At 33.5% G+C, this 13,491-nt stretch overlaps 1 protein-coding gene across 2 annotated transcripts in view; it reads left to right on the plus strand.

Annotated features, from left to right (window-relative positions):
• The window catches only part of LOC129220147 (rabphilin-1-like), a 105,795-nt gene that overhangs the window by 46,044 nt on the left and 46,260 nt on the right, over nt 1–13,491 (plus strand). For both annotated transcript variants that reach the window (XM_054854499.1, XM_054854498.1), the window contains exon 6: nt 7,464–7,599. In XM_054854499.1, the coding sequence (XP_054710474.1) occupies nt 7,464–7,599 (136 nt within the window). The remainder of the gene's footprint in view (nt 1–7,463; nt 7,600–13,491) is intronic.

Below are 13,491 nucleotides of genomic sequence, written 5' to 3' on the forward strand. Positions count from 1 at the left end.
GACTTAAATTCCGTTCAAATTAGGTTATATTCCCTACATAAATTATAAGGTATCGTTTCAGAAGCCAATTAGTACCCCCCGTCGTGAAAAGGAAGGAGTAATATAAGTTTTAAAAGTGTGTTTCTGTGTGTCAATTTGTGGCATAGTAGCTCTGAAACATGTGAACCGATTTGGATATGTTCTTTTTTCGTTCAAGAACTGACTTTTTTGAAAGTGTTCTTAGCTTGGCCTCGATTTTTTCGAACTTTAATTACCGGAGATATTAATTAAAAACCGACTTAACGTTTTTCACAATTAGGGTTGTAAAAACTTACCCGTACGTTAAAAATATTGGCATAATTGAAAGAACGAGTTTTCTGCGTTTAATATTAGTTTGGAACTTCCAAGTTATACAGTAAGGACCTACTATAATCTTGTTAAGTAAATTTTAAATGCAATTCTAAGCCTTTAAACGCGCGATTGGTAGCGATTTCACAGTCTGAAGATTAGGAGAAAAAGCTCAATGATTTAAAATTTCTATCTGCTATCAGTTCATATTTGTTAATAATGTGTGTTCTGACCTGCGAAATTTATCTTCATGTGAGGTTCTTTTTTATAATGTTTAATTTAATATTAGTTTTTTTATTGATTTGGGGTTTCTGTTATTCTTCATTTTGGTTTTTCTCAGCATCCTTCAAAAAAAGTGAGACTAAATACTCTATTTACTCTTAGTCAAGGTGTTCCTGTCTCTGTTATATCGTCGGTCGGAGTAAGTTGGGTGGAATGGGTCAGCACTGCATTTATGCTGATGCGATAAAATGCGAAAAATATTATTTCTAGCCTACCTAGTAGCAGCTTTACCACTCTTGTTCCTGTATCCTACATCTACCGAGCAAGCTAGAAATAATTTTCAACATTCTATTTAAACATTAAAGCAGAACTGATCCATTCCTTCTAGCTCTCCCTCAGTTTTTGCGGAAATTTTTTTAAGGAGTAAATCATAGTCTTGACTATATTTTCGCCGTAACCGACATTTTTTGAAGAAACAGTGCCATTATTCTGACGGGAATACCTTTTGTAACGAATTTTACACTTGGATAGTTGAATTGTGTAAAAAAATTTTGAGATCCGTATCCGTATCCGCGAGTCTTGCCACTAATGATCCGTATCCGTATCCGCGGATCTACTTTTTTAACGATCCGGCACATCACTAGTTTTGAGAGCTTCGATATCCAAAAAAATTCTGAAGTCTTATATTTCACCCTCTTCCCTTGATATAACACCGTAAAAACTCATTTATGCACCACTTTCAATGCTGTTAAGGCAACAGATGAGGGGGTTTTCGAACTTTGCTCCGAAATCGAAGATTCAAAAAGGTAACTTGCTGCATAAACTGCAGAGTTCCTCGTGTACAATCCCTCTGAGGCGCTCATCAACAAAATGTAGCCGTTTATTTCGTGTATGAATGTTTATTTATAGTTACCGCCACATTTTTCATTATATCATTAGTCATCAAATTGCATGTAAAAAATTGTCAATAAAAAGTGAATTATGTTTCTGATTTTATATTAACTTTATATCCAATGAACCGTTTTTAAGAGAATGAATTTCGAGAATTATTTAACTACCAATTCCAGTTGAGTGAAACATTTTCCGCTTTGTAATGATATGTATATATTCATCTTGTGAGCTGTGATGCATATTGACTGCATAAACTGCAGAGTTCCTTATGTACAATCGATTTGAGGCGCGCCTTAGCAAAATGTAGCAATTTATTTCGAGTATGAATATTTATTTATAATCACCGCAACTTAATTCATTATCATTAGTTATCAAATTGCATGTAAAAAAATGTCAATATTAAGTTGATTATGTTTCTGATTTTATATTACTTTATAACGGATGAACCGTTTCCTTATTGAAGAAAATGAATTTCGAGAAATATTTAATTATCAATTCCAGTTGAGTGAAACATTTTCGCTTTGTATGATATGTATATATTTATCTTGTGAGCTGTGATGCATATTGAGTGCATAAACTGCAGAGCTCCTCGTGTACAATCCATTTGAGGCGCTCATCAACAAAATGTAGCCGTTTATTTCGTGTATAAATGTTTATTTATAGTCACCGCCACATTTTTCATTATATCATTAGTCATCAAATTGCATGTAAAAAATTGCCAATAATAAGTGAATCATGTTTCTGATTTTATATTTACTTTATATCCAGTGAACCGTTTCTAAGAGAATGAATTTCGAGTATTATTTAATTATCAATTCCAGTTAAGTGAAATCTTCCTGGAACAAAGTAATCTGTATTTCATTGATTTAATTTGAAGGTAATAACTTCAGATAAAAATGCCTCGATCGCAGAAATAAATTACTTTCTCCAAGCCTTTCCGTACCATTGCAGATGACTTTTTAGTCTCTTGTAAGTTTTGACTACCTAGGAGAAGCCCCCCCCCACTAAAATTTACTGTTATGTGCTGAGTAGGTATTTATTACGGAAATACTGAACAAAAAGGAGTCATAAATGTTGAAGAAATTAAATTAATGATCAATTTCCATGAGGGAAAATCAAAAAGAAAATGAAAAGGAAGACAAGAATAAATTTAACAGTATTAAATTCTTATCCAAACCATTATTGAAAGGAGATTCCTCATTTTCTTGAAAAATAGTCACAACCCTAAAACTTTCAAAACAGGAAAGATTCTTGGAGTTGGTCTGCACATTTTTTCCTCTTTCGTTTTTCTCTTTTATTGCTCATATACGATGTTTGTGTTTGTCTAAATCATATACTTTTTCTCATTGAGATATTAAGTCAAGAATGTTTAGGAAAACTATGATAAAAAGTTGAAATTTCAGAAATTATTCTGAGTGTTGATCGAACAAGACATATAATTTGATGGCGCCTGCTTTTTCCTGAGAAGAAATCCCTTTATTAAGTGACTAAACCGAAGCAATCGTTAAACCGGTAACTTCAAACCAAACTCTACAATACAGCAAACGTGACAAGTTTAGATAAATTTAAAATTTTTGCTCACATATAGTTAAACGCACTATGATTTATCATTTATCTCATAAATAAAAAAAACATATATAAATGCTTTTCGTTTCAAAATAGCCAAAAAATCGCTTTTATTTTTTTTCATTTTATTAATGAATGGCATTCACAATAACAAAATACAGACTGACAAAATTAAAAATTGCGAAATGCCTCAGTGAAAAGCTGAAATTAGCAAAAGGAACGCATTCAACCACCGATGGGGAGTCGATTCCCTGGGCCCTCGGGAAACATCGTTATCAGACTTTAAAGAAAGGCGGAGCTCGCAAGTGGCTCGCGTTGGGAAAAAGGGGGGAAAAGCTTAAGTGATTTATGGTAGTAATTTAGGAAAAGAGTAAGAGAGCGCTATTTTTCAGATTTCTTACTTCAGCGACACCTGCATGAGAAAATTGAAACTAAATGTCCGGAGATTGAACAAGTTTTTTAAAACATCCACACTTTAAAATATAAAAATTGATGAAAATGAAATTTAAAAATTATCATTAAGACCCTCAAAGTCTTATGAATCATCGATAACTGTTTTTCCCCCAAATATTATTACGGGATTTGTAGTAGGACGCAAAGTTGCTCACTTTTTAGTGCGTGTATGGTTGCTATTCTGAAACCGTCGCCAAGCGAGATTTTCATTTAAATTAATTTAAATTATAAAAACGCAAAATTTTTCTACAATATTATCTCAATCGATTCTAGACTGAAAATCCCGTCGTATGCAACAAAGATCGGGAGACTATTTGCTGTTGATTTTCATTACTTGAGTAGATTAATTTTCCCTTGGCGCCAATCTCTTGGGACAACAGCCTTAATAAACCTCAGGATAGAAACAAACTATACCAATGAAGTGACAAGGTTGCGAAATGTACCGTCTTATAATCATAATAACTAAGTCAATGAAAATTAACTAAAAAGTGTAAAATAAAGAATTATTAAGTAAAAACAAAAAACCCGACAAGAAAAATGTATAAGCCTGGTAGTTTAGAATGTTATTAAGTACTACTGAATAACTACACCGTTGAAATAGTTTTACAACCGTACACAGATAAGACAAATCATAAATTCAAAAGCAGAATAGAAGGATCAACAGTCGGGGCCCATTCAAATTTTACGGGGTTCTTTGAATCAGAAAGGATATAGAAAGGAATAGGAGATAAAGTGATAAATCAATGGCAAACTTAACCCTTGCTCGCAATAAATGGAAGCCATTTGCTGGAAACCTTAAAAGAATCGCTGAAAACAAAAAACAGTTCAAAATGAATTAGTTAAATAAATATTGAAAAATAAAAAAATTTGAAAGTTGGATTTTGAAATGGGAAAATGTGAGCATGCTGGTGGGGTCTGTTTTCCCCCCTCCCCCCAATAATTTTTGAGTGAATAGTCCGATTCAAATAATTTTTTTTTTGTTCGAAATATCTCGGTGAGGAAACACCATTTCCATATTTCACATTTTGATTTGAACACATTTTCGTTCAATTTTGAACAATTCAAAAAAACTGAACATTATCAACTGCGGGGAAATTTAAGGTAAATATTGATTCCAAACCTTGGTGTGTGTGAAGACGGATTTGCTTCAAACAAACTCTATTGGAAAAAGCTCACTTGATAAATATTTTTTTTATTAAGTTATTTTAAGGGTATTTTTCGAACAATTTAAAAACTTTAAACCCCTATTTCAAACCGTTTTATCTTAGGAACTAGCAACAGTAAAAAAATTGTTAGTGCCGAAAAATTGAAAAAAATGTTTAAATTTTGAATGTATTCTTAATTTGCGGTCTCAAGAAATAGGAAAAAGTAATTATTAATATAGAAACACCATTTCTCGTAGACTTAACATTGATACAAGTCAGAGATAAATATGACCGTTGATATGATTCTTGTTCTCATTCTAATGTTTAATTAATCTTTTTTTTGAGCAATCACGATTGCTTATTGTCCTCATTTGACCGTCTTTGGCGTCCGGTTCCTTTTTCAGCTTGGACCAGGGGCCTCTGCAGCACCGCCGCCCACCGTCCTCTGCAGGCGCGGCTGCTCCGGTACCGAGCTATCCGCTTCTCCTGGTCGGAGGCGTCCATGTCCTATACACACGCACGCTTACACACACATACACACACAAGACTTCACACACATACACTCACACACGCCTACGTGCATACATACAGGTCTACGCATACACACAAACCTACACACACGCACGCTTACACACACATACACGCACAAGACTTCACACACATACACTTACACACGCCTACGTGCATACATACAGGTCTATGCATACACACAAACCTACACACAGACACACACACACACACAACTATGCACACGTAACCGCCCAGCAGGAGGGGCAGGCTTGGGGGGACAAGAGCCGTTTTTAGAAACAATAACTCCAATGAGTACGGTCCAGTCGCAGTTTGTGATTGCGAAAAACATAATTTGAATTCAAAATTTCAGAATTCAAAATAATTTTCTTTTTTTTTTAATTTATTTATTTTTGACAACCGAAAATAAAAATAAATTAGATGTGCTTCACTTTTTTTTAACAGAAAGAAAGAGCTGCAGACGATTTTATTTTTGAGGAAAATTTTTTATTTAGACCGACTTTCTACGAATTTGTTTATTTCCTAAAACTTATCCATGCATTTTTTAATATTTGGCAACAATGGAAAAATAAAATCCGAGGCACTTTATTTTTACCCAAAAGAAAGAGATGTAAACGAGGTGTATGCTTTTTTTTGGATAAAATGTATTTTGATGTGTTTTTTTATTTCAATTTTTGTTAATTTAATCTTATTATTATTATTATAATTACCATTATTTTTGGAAATGGAAAAATAATTTCTTGTGGAAAAACTAACATACAATGCTTTTGCATAGTTTAAAAGTTGCTGCTACTTTATTCGCAACTCCAACAAACTAAAGGGGCACTGCAGCCACCATCTAATGGCGGATGAAAAAGGTAAAACAAACATACGCCGTAGCGTATAAAATGCTAATTAACCTAGTAATTTTTGTTTGTATGTATCATTTTTTTTTTCAAATTACTTTTTTAAGTCTTGTAGATATTCTGGCTCACGTAGAAAGAAAGATGAAACTAAGAAGCATTACTAAACGACAGAAATTAATGCAAATCACGTTGTTTGTAGCTCTCTAGCAGCCATTTCTACGATTTTGAATTCGATGTTTATCAATTCTTGATAGAACTACATTTTCACTGTGGCTAACAAATTTTTAGCGAAACTCTTCAGCCGATAATGTAAGAAGCAATAAAGTAAAGTTGACGCACAATTTGGGCGATTAAAATTATCAGCTTTTGTTTTTGCTGTAGTTCAAATTCCAAACGTTCTTTCTCGATTAAACATTTTTCATTTTGTTCCGCGATAATATTTTCAAGAAAATACTTTGCATACTGTCATTTTCAACTAAATGCTGCAGTAAAATAAGGTTAGTTAAATTAACTATTTTTTAATTAAGCGGAGATGAAAGCCCTAATTCTTCAGCTAATGTTATTAAAACTTCCTTTCGAGTTTTAAATTTAAAAAACCCTCATACTTATACAAATGCACACAAAACAATAAAAAATTTTACCTGGTAAAACTTGATCCTCTTTCAAAAAAAAAAAAAAAATGCTTCGAACAGACGAGCATATTTGTTGTTAATTTCATGCTAATGCGAAGTTTTTTAATCCAGAGTTTTCTTCTGTTTACACTAACTTTCGCTATGTACGATAATCAATTCACTTTTTAGAGGGAAATAATGACAAAGCTAATATTATTTTGAGAAGCTCGAGAACACTATTAAGGGACAAAACAATTTCTGTTGCTGAAAGCTATCTAAGACATATCGAATGCGTTAATAAATACTCATAACAATTTGCCTATGTTTATCTCAAGAGACACACGTGGAACGCAATGTTTTACCTTTTTCTATAATTTTGTGAATCACCGCAAGAATCGAGCGCTTTAGTTGCGAATTGTTTCTTTATTTTTTTCGTGTCTGTTTCATCAGTCGAGAGATTTATTTGATTTTTAGGAATCAGCCTAAAATGTTTAAAAGGTATTTTTGACATAATATGCAATGACATTCAGTGGCACAATTACAGGTTTGGGGCCCGTTGCAGTGCGTTTTTTGGGGCCCCTTTAACTACCACAGAAGTACGTAAAAGTTTGTTTATTATGTGAATTTTTGAATCCTCGTGAGGCCCCTATGTTTGTGCTGCCAAAGATAATACTGTGATCAGATGCTAAAACGCAGATGTTGGTGTACTAGAAGGTAGGCTCGTTTAGTTCTGGACGAAACTTCTTGTCATTATGATAAATTTTAATCACGATTGTGTGATGACTGGATGTTTTTTTGCAATAAGAATGCATTTTTAAAAGATTAACGTGAAATAAGTAATTGTTAATACAATCGTAAAAATTAATTATTAACAGGTGTGGAAAAAGTCAGGGAGTTGGTTTTATGGTCAACTGCCCCCATCAGATTTGAAGCAGGATCCATGCTCTGTTTCAAGTTCTGGATCGCCAAATCAAAATATAGCCTTTGAAACATGGGAACACAGAGCACCTGGTATGAAATTACAACATGAAATCTTAAATTTTAAGCTTGTAATTGATTTTCATGTAACAATAAGAAAGAGCAATGTTTGACTTGTGCAGTTTTTGATCGACATAGGTATTTATTTTTTCACAAAACATCATTCAAAAGTTTATTAGTTCTTTTACTTGTTTGATATTTTAATGATTACTTAAACTGTAAGAGGAAAATCAAACGGAAGCACTAACTTTTTTCCGAAGCAAAAATTTTTGAACCTAAAAAAATAATTTAAAAAACGAATTTAATCATACACCGATGCTCACACTTTTTTGCTTAGAAACACTTTAAAAAGAAAGATATAATTTCTTACAAAGGTTTAAGTAATCGCAAACGAATTATTTGAACACAAGTCGCAGTTCTAGAGTCTGGATACGCCACAAGGCGGTGATTTAAGAAACTAGCCAAAGAGGTAAAAGTTTGCTACTTGGCACGGTCAAGACAGATATCTGATTGGATAGGTGTAAGTGTGCGGGTCTTTGTTTTATTTCGTTCAGCAGCTAATGTCCTGAGACTGCAGCGCCTCCTATAGTTGAATCGGTCATTTTGAAATGGGGTCAACTCCATTTTTTTTTTCAAAACTCACTTCATGGCGGTTTCCCACCTTTTTAACATCAACACATCGGTTTTATGTGAAAACAGCTCAAATCTATTTTTCTGAGGTAGTTCGGTGTAAGACCAGCACCAGCGTTCATTTTGAAAAGGAGTCATGTCTAGGTGATGACCCTTTTTCATAATGAACCGCTCCACGTTTTCGCCGTGAGGACCGTATTTACACACCTCAACAGTACGAAGATTTTATCGTATCCTCTTCAAATTCTAAAAAGCTCAATGTAAAGCACGTGACACATCAGGATGTAGCAGATTTTAAAAATTGGTGGCTAGATTATTTTAGAAAGAAAGTTCAGTCGAGTAGAAGTTACGGAAAAAGGGTTTCCAAGGAGCAGAAAGGTTTTTTTTTTTTTTTTTTTTTTTGGTATAAACAACTTTTACGAGTTTGTGTTAACAAATCTTGAACCTGGTGTTGCAAGGGCTGAGCCATTCACTGATTGTTTAGTAGAAGAAAGGTTTTGCCTAGTAAAAATGTAGAAACTCCAAAGCTTTTTATCCCATATCCAGCAAACAATACCGCTTATCAGGACAAAATTCTAATTAAAAATAGTCGCAATGGACTTAGCACACCTCAAAACGTTCGAATCCTTCGAAATTCGAAAATTTGCACGAATCCAATACTTTCTTCTATATATTAGATATAGAAGAAAGTAATAAAATCACGAGAAATACGCAGACGACAATCTATTACGATTTATCTTTCTTATTGTTGCATTAATAAAACTATTTTTATTCGCAAAAAAAAAAAAAAAAAAAAAAAAAGAAAAAAATCAACACCTCTTGGAGCGATTGGAGTCAAAATTGAACCAAAGCCTGTTTACGTATAAATTCACACATATTCCAAATTTCAACCAGAACGTTGCATTACTTCTTGAGATAGGGCACTCACAATGGAAAAAAAGAACGGGTGATTGCGCTACCCCCTTTTTAGCTGTTGACACCAAAATAAAATCAGCACTTATACCCACTAAGGGCTACTTGTCAAAAAATTTTTGTTTGATTCCGTTAGTTACTTCTTGAGATACAGCAGTCACAATTGACGATAAAAAACGTTCTATAACCCAACCCCCGTTTGAGCTATTAACACCAAAATTGAATCAGCACCTGCTCCTGTTAGGAGCAACATATGGACCAAATTTTGTTTGGTTCCGCCAGTAACTTCCTGAGGAATAGCAAGCACGCGTAACTCAAAAAACGTCCGATTGCTCCACCCCCCTTGGAGGAATTCGCGCCAAAAAGCAATGGGCACAAGTTCACATAGGGGCACATATATGTACGAAATTTCGTTCAATTTCATGCGGTAGTTTTTGCTGTAGAGCAGCCACAAAAAACTGGTCACACACAGACGTGACACACACACATACACACAGACGGACAGACATTTTCCAAAAATAGTCGAAATGGACTCAGCACACCTCAAAACGTTCGAATCCGTCAAAATTCGAAATTCGAAAATTTGCACGAATCCAATACTTTCTTCTATATATTAGATATAGAAGAAAGTAAAAATGGATTTAAAAAAATTACACCAGTATGTACCAGATGCTCATAAAAATTTCTACCAGGAAATTTATGATTGGCCCATTACATCAACTGAAGAAGCAGCTGAAGAATTTTAATTATTTATTTATTATTATTATTATTATTATTATTATTATTTTGTCATTTAAATTCCTCTTTTCAGTTTTCACATTAAAATTCAATATTTTGTAAGAATAAGCAATGCTTAATATTTTGCATTATCATTTATTTTGAAAAACCGATGTTCATTTTGAAAACGCCATCTGACGTCTAAAACAAATTTCATCTCTCGTAAAAAAATACATGTTTTTAGAAAATTATTACAGCAAAATTTTGGGATTGTGTCAATTTCAAATAAATTTCATCACACTTTAAAAGAAAAAAAAATAAAGAAAAATTAAACGAAATTTAAAAAATAGGATGAATATATACGTTTTTTCTTTCCCCTGAAAATTTTGAAAAAATGAATGGAGTTGACCTCTTTTCAAATCAAATGATTCAGTTTATTTGAATAGAGAAGTACTTTATGCATGCATTCTTTCATGAAAATACGATACAGTCGACTCCCGCTACAACGCGATTCGACTTACGCGAAATGGCTATAACGCGAGTTTTTCACAAGCAATGAATTTTAGAGCTAATGCGAATTCCTCACCCGCAACCAGAGTCAGAGAAAAATATAAAGTACTATCTGCGCAATCAACTCAAAAGTATCTGCAAGCTATGTGAACCTATATATGCAAAGACCTAAGCTAAATTTCAAAATTTTAAAACTAAGCTTCTTTTAGCAGATATCTTTGCATTCGTAAGCTCACATATTTTTGGGAATTATATTTTCACTACAGATCATACATTGATGGGACCTTTCTTTTCTTAAGCTGTCAAGTCAAGAAATCAAAAGGTTGCCCAAATTTCTGAGAATGAAGGAAAAACTAGCAAATTTGTCACAAAGCCCCCTTGTCACAAAGTCACAATTTCACAATCCCCCCCCCCCCTTAAACATCATTTGTGTTGTAGTTATCCACAAAATTATTTACTGTCCATCAGGATTGTCGAATTCATTGGGGAAAGAGAAAGTACGCGATCCTTTCGATTCAGTTTGAAATTTGTGAATGGCAAGTGTTCCATCTTTTGCCATGAAAGTGCGTGTTTGAAATTTTGTAACTTTTGATTGGTTGAATAAAATGTGATAAAATAGCATATCAAATTGAAGGAAATTTAATGCTCTGCAACTTTGTCAGTGATAATTTTCATGAATTCTGATGTTGAGAGGCACTAGGAGCAAATGTTTGACAAAAAGGGAGAATTTTTCTGAAAATCATCGATTTTTCATAGCATATACCGGAAAATTATTGGAAATTTGACAAATATGTGTAGAAACAGTTTCATAGGAAGTTTATTTTGCTTGAATTTTTATTTTGAACGCATTTTTCCCACCGTTTCCGACATTTTCTCGAAAAACCCAAATTTTTCTTCCCTTCTCCCTCCAACCTTTAGCTCACCCCCTAGGGGCGGGGACTTTTAATATGTTTACTTACTAACTACCTCTAACAATATTCTGAAGTCAAAAATTATCGCATATTCCATGCACGCTATAATGTGTTCATTGACTGGACAAGTGTGCACCTCAAAGCGATTTTTCGAAAATTCGATTTTGTTCTTTTTCTATTCCAACTTTAAACCAATTTTTCATATAAATTTGATACTTTGGTGGAGAAATATTTCATTCACATTTTAAAGTTTTAGGTCATTCGAAAGCTGCTTAAGATGAAGTTTGTTTGAAGTTTCTAGAAGCATTAGGAGAGCTGTAGGAATCGTTTAGAGAAAACCATCATCCATAAGAAATAAAATTCTTGTAGTTGAATGCTACCAGGAAAATAGATAATTGATTAGACAAATGGAACATTAGTTGAATCTTTTCCAACAGCAACGGATTTTCAATTCGCAGTTCTAAAGTTTGAATACGCCACCTTGCGGTGATTTCAGAAATGATAACATTTCTATTTCAATTTAGCTCGGACAAGGCAGATGCCTCATTGGACAGGTCATATCCCATGCAAATACAGTCGGACCTCCATATATCGAAGTAGCAAATTGCCGGAAAAAATTCGATATATAGAAATTTCGATAAATATAAACGATCTTATTTTATCCTAAAAATCTCCTAAAACATTAAAATTAAAGCTAATTTTCGTGTATGAAACCTAATTTCTAATTTATACGAGCATCGGAGTAAATGAAAGTTAATAATTAAAAAAATGGCAGAAATAACATTTTTGCGCCTTCATACATCTTCATTCTTCGGCAATTCAACTTGATCTGCAACATTAGGGGATTTTCGCTTTGACAAATCGAGAGAAAAGTAAAAAATTAATCTACTTAACTTGAATGATTTTTACTGCAACTAAAACGACTAGGAACGATAATCAACACACAAAAGCGATGACTAGAAACTGATTTTACAATGTTACTGGTTACAACTAAGATATTTGAAATAAACTTGAGGGAATTTAAGAATTCTAGAACGAAACAACGACCTATCTACAACACACCCCTCAACCCCAGATTCCTTATGAGTTTCGTAGCAACCTTTAGTGAACATAATTTTCTCCCCTAACCTTTATTTTTCATGAGACAAACTAAGTCTAAAGAGGAAAAAAAATCTACGAATGTCTCGGAAAAAAAATTCGATATATAGAAATTTTTTCGATGTATAAAAACAATTTTTCTATGTAATGAACATAGAAATTTGCTGGGATTTCGATATATAGAAAATTTCGATATGTGGAAGTTCGATATATGGAGGTTCGACTGTAATACGATCTTGAGTTTACACCTTTCAACCGACATTAGGCGGAGACTGAAGCACCTCCTGTAGTTTATTTGAATTGCGAATTCCCCCTCGTGATTGCTTTTGCTGCTAATATTTATTTTCAGCAGCAGACAATCGATAAAGATACCTACTATTTAAAGTTGAATTTTTTTAGCCGGCTGGTGGCGTGATGGTTAGCGCTTTCCTTCTACGCCTGTGGACCCAGGTTCTGACCTGGGGTGGCCAGTCGGAAGATTTTCGAGATATAGAAAATCATCAGCGCCCATGTCGTATGATTATGCGGAATGTAGAAGATACCTTGGGTATTCGTTTGGCTTAGAACAGCGGTTCCCAACCTTTTTTGCCTTGCGAACCCCTGTCGAAACCTGTTCGACTTTGGCTAACCCCTTCTGCACTAAGTAATAAGTGACGTGCGTCCCCTCCCCCCTCACACAATAAAATTTGGGAGTTTTTTTTTTAGTTTTTTTTAATTTGAGAAACAAAAATAATAGTTGCAAAATATAGAAGTACGAATAATTCTCTCAGTTTCTGCCAACTTTGAACAAATTCTTAATAGAATAGTTGTGGAACAAAGAATTTCAAAATTTGGCTCAAATGTCTTATCTGACATCTTCTGCATTTACCTTTATGTGAGGAAATGCATTTTTTCCATGCAAACTTTGCCCAAAAGGGGTGATCAAATTTAAAATATCTCTTTCTGTACCAACAAATTTATTTGTAACGCTGAATCAGTCAATTAAATAGTCTTTAAAAAAAACTCTTAGAGAAAATGTCTTAGATTAACTAAATGATATTTTTAATCCAGTAAAATAAGAAGTTCTCTAAATTTACCTCCTCTTCTTAGAAAGGACTGCAAATTTAGTTGCTTGATAAAGATATACTGTTTACATTATTCGCTTGAG

Source organism: Uloborus diversus, chromosome 4 (genome assembly GCF_026930045.1).
Source record: "Uloborus diversus isolate 005 chromosome 4, Udiv.v.3.1, whole genome shotgun sequence".
Classification (NCBI taxonomy): Eukaryota; Metazoa; Arthropoda; class Arachnida; order Araneae; family Uloboridae; genus Uloborus; species Uloborus diversus.